This window comes from Nannospalax galili, unplaced genomic scaffold (genome assembly GCF_000622305.1).
Source record: "Nannospalax galili isolate Female #2095 unplaced genomic scaffold, S.galili_v1.0 scaffold450, whole genome shotgun sequence".
Lineage (NCBI taxonomy): Eukaryota > Metazoa > Chordata > Mammalia > Rodentia > Spalacidae > Nannospalax > Nannospalax galili.
The window spans coordinates 2,197,847-2,210,257 of record NW_008329134.1 but is presented as its reverse complement, the minus strand read 5'-3'; the positions used below and the strand labels follow the sequence as shown (position 1 = coordinate 2,210,257).

Below are 12,411 nucleotides of genomic sequence, written 5' to 3'. Positions count from 1 at the left end.
AGGTTCACAGTTGAATTAATACAGTTATACAATATTGAACTCAGTATAAACCCTGTAAGACATAAAATTGAATGAGTTTTTAATCCTTTAAAAAAGGTCTCCATTTCATTTTAAAATATACTGTTTCTTACAGAAGGGCTCATTGTTTTTGTTCATAATACTAAGATGTTGGCACATGCATCTCTAATCTGTATGTATCTGATTATTACTACTCATAGTCAGTTGCACTCAGATCCTTGGCGCCTGTGTATGTCTATAAAGTTATCGGGTAGATTTCAATGGTAATGTTTATCACCTCTACTAATTAACATGATGCAAATTTCCATGCTTCCTCCTCAAATATAATACATTTTTTAAAAAGTTGTTGATTTGTGTGTGTGTGTGTGTGTGTGTGTGTATTCTTATTCATCTATACACCCACTTCCCAGATGGCACCTTCCCATAGCCTCCACCCCCCCACTAGAGCCCTTATACGCTGTCATCCAAGCTACTGTCTGCTGTGTTGTCAGCACCCCTGGCTATTCCCCACTACTTGTCCATCCGGTGAATCTAGTCAGCCTATCTAGAGGTCTTTGTTTTAGGAAAGTCAGCTCTTCCTTATCTAGCAGCAATGAGTTGTCAATATTCCATTAGATAAGATAGGGTTCTGCTGTTCATTTTCCCAGTTCTATGCTGGGTTACTATTTGGGAGTCCCTTTGGCCACCCTGGCCAACAACTCAAAAGAAGGTATCTCCTGTCTGGCATTGTTGCTTGTTATGTTGCCTTTAGCTATGGATATGGACTCTTAATAGATTATATTGGCCCCTTTAATCTTTGGTTATACTTTCCTTTTGGGTGTTTAAAGCCATAGAGCAATTTATTTTTACTCTTAAGGCCATTTGAGGATCTGTTCCTCAGGGGTCCCATGGGCTTGGGAGGAGCCCCTGGCTCCTTTCTTTTACCAGTTCCGCCTATGTAAAGATAAGTCAAAGGTCCTACTCAACACTGCTGGCTTCACTTGGAAGCACGGAGGAAATGATTCCTCTCTATTGACCCTCCTCTTTGTAGACTGGACACTGGTTCAAGTCCATCTCATGGGTCTCCATGGCTTTCTTTATCAAGAGGGCAGGTGACCCACCACAATTACAGGACATTTTCAGAGATGCTCATAGTCCCCTGGAAGTAGTCGACCAAGGAGGGCAAGGGGCAAAAACTGTCCTTTATGTCCCTCTGATCAAATTAGTATAGGCCTCAAAGTATGTCTGTTAAACATCCAAGAAGGTTAGTTCCACCAGTCTAGTACTTTTAATTACTGTGTGCCATGTAGATAAATCTTTGACAGAGACCGATTGTTCTCAGATAAACCTTGCCTAGACATATATTTCTTGATCTGGTATGTATAATTTGTCAGCAGGTTGTTGGACTAATATGGCTCCCTCCAGTTTTTAAAACTAGCTAGGCATTGTTTATATCTCACATTGTCTAACCCATCCATCATGGTTTCCCCATTTAAGGTGACCCCATTTTCCCCTTTCTCCCTTAATAATACCCTTCTCCTATGGGCCAAACATTTCTTTAACCCAAAACCTTAATAAAGATTTACACTGCTGTTCAAGTGCTGGGCATCTGGTACTGTGGGAGGAGCTACGATGATCCTTATTTATTCCTGATCTGTGGGGTGGAGCTGGGAGGGTCGCACACACCAACTGCCCTGCTGGATAGTGCTTCCAGTGGTCAGACACATACTTGTTGGAGGCTTGCATTTGTGTCTTCCCACACCCAACCTAGCCTTCTTCAGTTATTTGCCTGGCAAATACTTGTCTTCTCTTAAAATTACGTTTGAATTTGGTTTTGTTTGTATATATATAAGCACACACTCACACAAATACGTTTTGTTTCACAGGCGGAGTTCCCTTACATCCTCAGTCTCCCTTGGCAACAAAAGAGAGAATTTCACCTGGCATTAGAGGGACCCACAAATTGCCCCGTCACAGACCCCTGAATCGAACTCAGTCTGCACCTTTGCCTCAGAGCACCCTGGCTCAGCTGGTCATTCAGCAACAGCATCAGCAATTCTTGGAGAAGCAGAAACAATACCAGCAGCAGATCCACATGAACAAAGTAAGCCTGGGATGTGAATCAAATGTTATAACCACTGGTTTAGAAATCAGAGTTCTCTCCCCTGGGTACAAAAGAAGAATGTTGAAGTCAGATATAAGGCAAAAATTAGCATCATTGCCCAACCATTTGGGCTCAAAGACATCACCCCAGTATCATCATTTTCATCATTGTTATAGTCACGGGACATTTGTAGTAAAATTGAGAGCATGAGTCATCAATATGATTTATGATGGAGCGTGTATTTTAATACACAGGCCCCTAAGTTCTGTGTGTATGAAGCCTCATTCATGATGGAATAAAGGTGTAGGTTGACAAGTCGGAAGGTTACACAATGTGCTGGCAGATAGGCTGTGTTGGCCTATATAGAATTTCTTGGCAGCCTATACACATATAAGTTGTGTTTATTTTTTAGTATGCCAAATTCATTCCAAAAAGCATTTGAAGTAATTTCTCAGAAATTTCTGGTAATATTTTTCCAGCAGCCTGATTCTGATTGAAATGGATGGTGAATGTCTATATCATGACACATCCCTAGTTTTCCTACTAAACCAACCACAAAGGAAGAGTGATTATAGTATAATGGTATCAGAAAGACAAGTAAAGCATTTTCTGTGAATTTGAAAGGAAAGTGATCTTTCCCTCTTTTTCTTTCTATGTGAACTACATGTATGCCATAAAGGCATTATTGTTTACTGACAAATAGACAGCTGTAGCTCAGCTTAGTAAATGCTCTGTTGTGATGTAAAACATAAAACACAAGAAAATAAACCCTCGTGGGCAAAGACCTATCATATTTCTCATGGCAGTAAGAAAAAGATCTTCATCTTGTGCCAGTCTTACTGCAAGTATTCCTAAAAGTTTATTTTCTTCTTTGTCCAGCTCAACAGGAGTCATGAAAAGAATGTGGGCTAAAGAGTTCTGAACAGTACTGGGTAGTACTAAATACAAATTATTCGAGCCTGGCCCCTTGCCATCTTCAAAGACCATGTCAGGAGTTGGGCTGGAGTGTTGGGGTGGAATTGGTTAGCACTGACCTCTGTCTTTCCAGTATTCTTTCATGGTATCTTGTAGACTCTATATCATCAGATTAATGCTCATTTGATTGTTATAGCATTTCTCAAAATTTGTCAATTTCATTTTTTATCAAATCAGTTTCTTCTGGAAGGAATCTGCTTCCTTCTCTGCCTAATGTGCATCGCCCTGAATGCATGTGTTTGCCCTATGATGGTAGAGTTAGGCTGATTTGTTTTGTGACTTCCTAGAACAACTTAAAATGACTACATCTTCTTGAGAAAATTGTCCATTGCAAGAAATTTATATGGAAGGAAAGACTAGTGATCATTATCTTTGCCTCATAATCTTTGACTTAAAATTTATGAGCAAACTTATCTTTGACCTGAAATTAGCTTTCTTATAAAATTAATGTTGGATTATACTCATGCTTTGCTGGCACTTATAGTTTACATTTATCAAGCTATGTGTATATATATGTTCTGCTATGGATAACCAGTACAAGCTGATCCCTTTGAGATTGTGGCCTACAGATGATTTGTATACATTTAGAATGTTTTGGAATTCACTTTTTATGACCTAGAGTTGCCACCATTTGAGACTCAGGTGGTACGCTAACACCATGTTTTCCTCTTCGGTATCACACTAGAGATTTTGACGGGCGGATGCTAACCCCAGTCTCAGGATAAAATGAAGATGAAAAGCAGGCATTTGCATTTCAGCAGTGACCAAAGCAAATCTTATCAGAGACCTTCTCCCATGTGGAGCTTATTTCTTGGAATCTGGTAAAAATTCTTCCCCAAATTAGAAACAAACCTATACTTTTAGGGACATGTTTGTACAGTGGTTTGATTATTAAATCTTGGCTTAATTAGACAAAATGAAGGCCAGAAAACTTCAAAGGACAAAGCTGATCTCTATATGTTAACTCCTCTCAGCTCGGGTGTTTAGATGACTCAAGCAGGTCTCCACTTGGCTTTTCTCCAAGTATACATTCCATATGTCTAGTCAAGTGCCATGTGCTCATTGGATATTCCCTAGATTTTTAAAATATTTTAGCTGCCCTCTGTCATCTAAGGAAACAGAGAAGAATCCTATTAAAGAAAATATTGAACCTATGTTATATTTTGAAGTTTTCTCAGTAGAGCTATCAAGAAGTGAATGGCTTGCTACTGTTCACCTTTCTCCCAAGATGATGAGGACATCTATTTTTTTATTGGGTCAGGGCCATGACTTGGATACCAAGAACTACTTTAATAATAATATATTTATGAGTGTTCTATCTACTTAGAAGAGTCATTGGTAAAACTAACCACAGAAGCATATGCTATTTACCTATGATCACGTATAAACCTTTATTTATTCCTGTTTAACTGGAGCCAAATAGTTGGCATCATGAAACCACAGTCCTCACTCTTGAGTGTTCGTAACAGCAGGAAATAAAAACAGATGTGAAAATGTGGGTGTGCAAATGGCAGGTTTAAAATGCTTTTCCTTTAATTCTCTTAGCATCTTCTGGCTCTTTTTCTTAAGGACTTAGGGAAACAGAATATGAAATTAGAACACAGTTAAAAATAAATGTATCTAGGCTGTCGAGTTAGTTGAGGTGAATGTGCTTGTCACCAGACCTGATGACCTGAGTTCAATTTCTGGGACCCACATGGCGAAATGAGAGAATACACTCGCACAAGTTGTCCTCTAAACTGCGCACATGTCCTATGCATACACACATACATACACACACAAATTATAAAATGTAATAAAAATTTTAAAAATAAAGACATGTATTTCTAAATGACTATCAGGTTAAATATAGTTGGTCTTCCTGGTATGAAATTTGAAGGGATATATTTGAATTTCCAATAATCATTAGAAAGTTTCAAAGGAAACATCTACTTTAAGGTGCATAGTTGATGCAATGTTTTTCATTAAATTTTGAAGAATTAATTATGTAAGTATGTAATATAAATGCCATTAATCATATCAAATTGTTTAACTACCTGTTTACTATATTTCATTGATATTTACCTGGGGTATTTGCCTCCTAAGTTTATTTATATCTTGCAATTATCATATAAGTGCTCAGGGGCTTAGCCCAACAGTGGGTTTATACAATATATTTGTTGCAGTATCTGCCAGAAAATAATGGTGGAGCTTTGAAAGGATAGTTCTGGGCTAGAGAGGAAAATGTCAGAATGACTCAGCTCTGGTCCTGAGTTTCAATATTCTGTTTTTGCTGAAAGTGTCTGAGATCGTATTCATGTGGAAATCATAGCTTACAGTATTTCTTCATTGGCTTTTTAAAACATTAAAGAAGTGAGAAATGCATTGCGCAAATTCTCTTGCCACCATATAGCATGTGTGTGCTATGAGGCTTTATATTTTGGTGAGTCTTTTTCAAAAAGAAAGAAGAGTCTCTTTATAGTAGAACCAAAACAAGATGGTTACTTTTGCCAGTATATTTTGTTTTTCCTGTTGAAAGAAAAAAAAAGTTTCCAAAATAGAATTTTCACCAAAATACAAAAGACAAAACAGAAAAACAGAAGGGTGTTGATAATTTTCTCCTGAGCCCACTTTGAGCTTAAATGTTGCCAGGATTTGGTGGTGGTGTTCTTTTTGTTTTTCTGGGAAAATGGAACTGATTGAGTTCAATGAAACACTCCACAGTTACTTGGTTATTTTAATGATTTTAAAGGATAGTCTAATCACTGCCTGAAGAACAAAAGCACAAACCTGCAGTAACATCACTGTGGCAATGTTATTGTCCAGAGTTCCTTCCAGGAAATTGAGCTGAGTACTTTGCCTTCTGCTGGCAATGTTATTCTGTTGTGGCTTTAATAATGCAGAATTGATTTGTGCCTGAGAGTTTCTACCTTAGCAGGATTTTCACTGTCTTCTAATATTTATCTTTTTTATATTCATCCCATCAAACTACTTGAGCTTTTAAATGTTAGTATTTATTTGGCTGAAATGCTAATCTATGCTTGTTTTCATTCAGCAAATCACTGAATTCTTTCTTTGGGTAAGCACTGCCATGGGACACTAAGAAATCAGTATTCGGTGTCTTCAGGAAGGAAAGTAAAGGATGAACTATTCAATTCAAATTAATAGTGCCATAACATGTTCAGCATTAAGATAGATCCTAGGAAGGAAGGGAAAGTTCTTGAGGAAATACCATTTGATTTGTTTAGTTACTTCTCCTTCTATCAGTTATTTTGTGCTTATAACCTTTTTTTTTCCTTCCTCTCTTCCTGCTCTTTTCTATTTCTTTCCTTTGTCTTTCTCTGTGATAAATATCATACGCATTCCTATGATTGGATATCAGCCAACACATTTTTAAAAACATATATAAATCATGAGATGATATCTTATATGTGTCAAGGATCAGTCTAGATATAAGTATTTATTATTTATTTATTACCACGATACTTAGACATTTTGACATGAATACTATTTTATCATAATAAAAATATATCTAAGACAAGACCAGTAAATGGAAGGCCAAGCAGATGTCTTGTGTTGCTCTTATTAAAACAGGTAGATGTTCTATTCTGACAAGCACGGTGAAATACAGCTATGCTCAAATGCTAAAGCTTAGCAAATAGGGATTTCTTTTTGGAAGAGAATTTGACCCTTTACTTGAGTAGTATATGTTTTATTCATTTCTTTTAACATAATTTTATTATATCAGTGTTACATAGTCTCTATACTCCCTCCTTATTTATAGCCATTCCTTGTCCCCAATCATTTATCTTTAGCAACCCAGGAGAGTATATTCTTTTATGCCTGTGGTCACATGCAAACATGACATGGATATCTCTCTTCCTGAAGTCATTACTAACATATAATTGTTGCATGAACTCTTGACAAAAGTATAGTATGTATTTAGCCTAGATTAAAATTTGAAGATCAACAGTTCTATAGGTGTATATATAGCTTTAGAAATCACATTTTTGAAAACATAGTTTATATACACAAGCACCAAGTCCATACTACATATTAGCTTTATTGTAATAAATGTAGCCCATCTGTGATTTGCTTATGAGAAGCTTACAATGTTAAGCATAATTAAAGGCATGTGCCCAGGTTGGCTTCAGTCTGTGGCACAAGTTCTCTCAGTGTACTTCTTTTCTACTTTTTTCATGTGCCCTGCTCCCTTTATACCTAGACATACCTAATTTAACATTCAAATAATGCTGGCTCCCAGGATCTACAATGAGCTGAATTCTCCAAACCAGCATCCTTCTGTGCATCATCCCTTCCCTTCCACTTTAAAAATGTGTTCTTTAAATCAAAATTGTTAACTTTACAGGTCTTAAGTTGAGCAAGTTGACAGTGTTTCCCATTCACAGAGCTGAGATTCTGACAAACTTTGAATGGTATGAAAGTCTATTCTTAACATCTTCATGTTAATAACTTCAGTTGTGTTCTTATCAACAGGTAGAAGTTAAGCTTTTCCTATTTTTATTTCTCAAAGCTATAGAATTCACACTTACAAACAAGGCAGACAAACATATTTTTTTAAAAAATAAAACATTGTCACCTTATGATTTTGTATTGCTTTGAATCTGCCAGGATGAAGAAATCCCTTTTTCCCCACATTGCTCTGGCTTCCTGTGCCTTGCCTTCTATCACTTGGCCGTCTTCATAGGTGGCCTTGATGGTGGGACCCTCAGATATCCTGTTGGACTGCAAGGCTTTGCAGATGGCCCATGGTGCCTGTGCATGCAGCATGGAGCCAAGCTGCTCCAGGCCACATTCCCATTCTTGTATTCCACCGCATTGCCATGCTTGTAGATTAGACAAACCATCTTCTCACAGGATATCTGAGCAAGCCTGAAGCTGAAAGCTTACTGACTTCATCACGTTTTACTGAAATGCAAATGTTGGCATCTCCTCTATGGGTGGTTGGAAAATGCCTTGTTTTAAGCCTTGAAAAACGGATGAGTAGAAACTTGAACAGGGCTTTCATTTAGGAAAGTAGGCATTACTCCTGTCAGGATTCATTTCTCTACATCCATGTGACAGCTTGTTTCCACACAGAGTCTTTTAATCACCAATTTAGGATTACATTTTGCCCATTAGATGAATAGTATCTTCAAAAACATTAGCACACATTGAAAGCAGTTTTTATTACAGTAAAAAGCCTCCTAGATTATTTATCTATCTATGGAGGTTTATAAAAGAAACTTCGACTTTACTCTTAAATAGATGCTGTTTTGACATGATTAGGCCAATATAAATATAGATCCTTGTAGGTATGTAGTGTACTTTAAAAAATCCACTTATGCTATAATACCAGCTTACATCACCACAGAAAATTTATATAAAAGCATTTCATCATATAATTACAACTGATGGTTTATAATATACAGAAAATGACTTGTTGTTTTATTATTTGATGTGATGAAATCTTGTGTTTGGAGAAGAAACTAAATGACCATTCCAGGGGATTAATGTGTAGCCTTCATAAACATTCCCAGTGCTGCGTTCCTAGCTGGAAGACCAACAGGAGGGACCTCGACCTTTTCTTTTCACTCCTCACTGTTAATCTAGTCGGAGGCACTTTTACTGAACGAAAAAAACAATAGTTGGACAGGACTGTGAGGTAAGAAAATAGGGGAAAGAAAACTATCTGGGGAGAGAAACCATGTGAATAGTGTGACTGATGTTGATTCCAGGGCAGTTCAAAAGGAGAGAGAAGCTAAATAATGTGGTTGTTCCCTAACCTTGACAGATAGTTTCACTTCACAGAATGAAATCATTAAGACTGGCTAAGGAATTTTTAATAGAGCTTAAGTGATCTATGGACTTGAGAAGAACAGAGGCACAGCAGTCTCTTTCTTAAGGGTTTGAGTGGCTTATAAGTTCCTGATTTTAATTCTACTTTTTTTGCTATCCCTCAGCTCTTTTTCTAAATGCTTTTGAAATCTGAGGTCATAATACCCCTGAGTTATCACCTGTTCTATAGTATTCTATTTTCTTCTGGAAAAGTCTCGCCTAAACCTATTGTCCTGTACCCTATATAGACCATTGCAATCTTGCTGTTAATGATCTCATCCAGCAGTAATAGCACTTCTACAAACTCATTTCTAGCACAGAATAGCTAATGGTGCCCCATGAAAATTTACCTATTTATGATTATTATGGTATGTGTTGTTAATGAAAATAAACAATGCATGTTTATTCTCTTAAATGTCTCATAGACCTATAATTGCATGGAACACAGAGCCAACATGAATTACAAAATTTGGACCATTTCACAATCCTTCCAAGAGAAGTTTCTGAAGTCTTGCAAAATTATTTGTTAGTCCTGCAACTTTGGTCAGAGTATTCAACATTGTGTCTGATAATTCTCTGATGGGCTAATTTGAAATGCTTATATAGTGAGAATGGTTTGAGAAAATGCTTGTGACAGGGTTTTATAAACATGGCAATCACTGTGAAAATCATAGCATTTGTATTCTTAGAGAGCATTGTAGTTCTGTTTTCCTTATGTGGCTAATAAAAAAATGGTTTTCTGGAAGTACTAGACTATTTCTGCAGCATACATTTCACCACTTGCCACAATATTGCACGAGACTGCTTTGTTGTAAACCAAACCACCAAATTCTGTTCCAGCTCCCGCATGTACATCTGTATTCACCATGAAGCAGACCTTGTTTTCTCTTCAGAACAATATTATTGTTAGTGATCAAGCTTTTTATTGAAGTATCATTTACATGCAGTAAAACTTATTCCTCTTGCTATGCAGTTTGAGTTTTGACAAATGCATATCGTCATATAATTACCACAATGGAGATATAGAATGATTCCCTTAACTTCTGAACTTCTCTTCTGCTTCTCCTTTGCAGTCACTTTTTACCTTACCCCTAGCTCTTGGCAAAATGACTGACTTTTTTTTAACTGAGGAAAGAAAATAAGACATATCCCAAGCATAGGAGATTGTGTATTTTAAGAGCATACAAACACAAGGCCCAACTTGTGTACCCTATTGAATGTTCAAGGGATTGTTTTCAAAAGTCTTAAAACATTACCCTATGTGGCTAGATCCAAGCAGTGAGTTGTCTATTGTGGGCCTGCTTGGTGTCTTAAGCTTCACATTTCCTGGTTCTGTTAGAAACAGAAATATTTCAAATAAAATTCTATGTTATTGGTATTCTCTGAAGCGCAAAATTTCTGGCATGCTTACCCCCTCTTCCTTCAGTCATTGTCACCCAAGACTTCTTCTGTTCCCCACTTTAAATGACGCCTACGCTGTTTTCCAGTTTTCAATAGCATAGTGTTGATCAGCAGGGAGATAGAGACTAAAGTGAGGGAGTGGCTGACAGAGGGTGGCAATGACACCGTCTGCCCTGAGACCCACTGCAAAGCCTCCAGTACAGAAATAATAACATGACTTTCACTGTGCCTTTCGCCTCCTCCCCTAAAGAACAAAGGGAGAAAACACTTTTTTAATGTGCTATCAACCGAATATTGGAAAGGAAGGAAAAATTCTAGTGTCATATTAATGGTCATAAAATGACAGTGTTTAAAAAAAAAAAAAAGGTGAGGAGGACAGCTGGTGTTCTAAAGAAAAACCCTAAGAATTCTCCTTATACTCCTCTGCTAAAGATTGTGTGCTCTGAGAGCTCCATATTGTTTCTATTTTTACTTCCCTAAATTAGATCTTCTAGCGTGGCCATCACATGGCACATTCCACCTCCAGGCCTTCTCTCACTGTGGTCTTACCGTTGTGGTCCACCTCAGTTCAAACCTCCCCTCTTGAAGGTCTTTGGTGTAAACCCTACTCCACAGCATTTTGTAATACATCAAGTTCTGCTCTTCAGTTCTTATTACATCTCCCCCATGCAGGCCTGGAGCCTGCTTCACGAAAACCAGTCTTTTTTCATGGCCAAACATACAGTACATGCTCAATGGCTAAATGTTGAAGGAATGAAAGACTGGATTGACAACTTATTCCAACTAGCTAAGCAGAGGAAATTTTGAGTCTTCTTTCCAAACAGGAACAGTCGTTGAAATATTAGGAAGTTTTGAGAAACAGCGAAAGGATATGTTCATTGCAGACAGACATTGTTAAATTAAAAAGAATACAGAGGAGCTTACCAAAAATTCACTCGGTCCTTTACATTAATTTTACATTATCAGTAATAAAGGATGCTTGTCAGTTTGGACTTTTCGTTTTGTCAAGAATGAACTCATATTTAGAGACTCTATGTCGTCTCGTTATTTAATTTTGGTTCCACTGATTATTTTCCTAAGATGCACAGAAGTGAGTGACGTGGAGTCTTTTGGCTTGAGGCTGAAGTTCTTGTCTAAGTAGACCTCTTAATTTGAAAACCCTCCAAGTTCTGCATGGTTCTTTAAAGAACAGTTGGTACATACCTAATCTATTTGTGAATAGAGACAGAATTTTATCATTATTTTTAAATCTAGTTTCCTTGGAGCTTAAGGGAAAGGTCTTATTTTCCAAAAGAAGAATATTATATTTATTTAGAAGAAAAGAAAAAAGGCAGACTTGTGCTGTTGCCTAAGTAAAATGTGCCTCAAAATTTGAGGCAGAATAAAAAGTGGTGCGCTGCTTGAGTGTCATTTTATAAAACAGTCACAGGCAAGCAGAGGTGTTCAATGGTGTGTCCACAATGTCAGAAAGTCAGATGACTGTCAAAAATAGAATTACATTTTGGTCCCATTCTTATTTGATGCTTCATAACTGAAGATATTTGTGGGAATATGAAGGATTTCTGTGGGGAAAATGAAATTATAGAATTTAAGACCATTATATTGAAAACACTTATTTTTGCACTAGACTTCCAGAGTTAAAACCAAGCAATGTAACTTCCATAGTGGTGAGCTCACTGTGCAGTAGCAGCATGACCCTGAAAGTTCATTATTTAATGAATTTTATATTGTGTGTCAATAGAACATATGATGTTCATCATGGACTGGGAAACACTGAAATGACAGATTTAGCCTAACCTTAGCAAAGATGGATAAGAATTGGAGAGTTTGGTTGAATTCCTTTCCTGAAGGTAAGGAAATTGGACCGTTTGCCAATCTCCATGGAATATAGAATATCTATGTGAGTATGTATTTATGTATGTCTGGCCCCAGCCCAGCGTGGTCACGGACTGGCTGAAATATTGTCAGTGTCCAGCACAATGGCATCACAGTAGCGTGTAGGGCCTGGAGCACACATTACAGATGAGGAGGAGCACAGATAAAAGAGAAAGGAGCTGTGCAGTCACTGTCGTCATCTCAGCTGGGGTTCCCACAGAGTAACTCACCTGATGTCCAAA

At 37.3% G+C, this 12,411-nt stretch overlaps 1 protein-coding gene across 19 annotated transcripts in view; it reads left to right on the top strand.

Moving 5' to 3' along the window:
- Hdac9 (histone deacetylase 9) overlaps positions 1-12,411 on the top strand; it is an 897,356-nt gene that overhangs the window by 544,309 nt on the left and 340,636 nt on the right. For all 19 annotated transcript variants that reach the window (XM_008832701.3, XM_017798011.2, XM_008832669.3 and 16 more), the window contains one exon: positions 1,884-2,101. In XM_008832701.3, the coding sequence (XP_008830923.1) occupies positions 1,884-2,101 (218 nt within the window). The remainder of the gene's footprint in view (positions 1-1,883; positions 2,102-12,411) is intronic.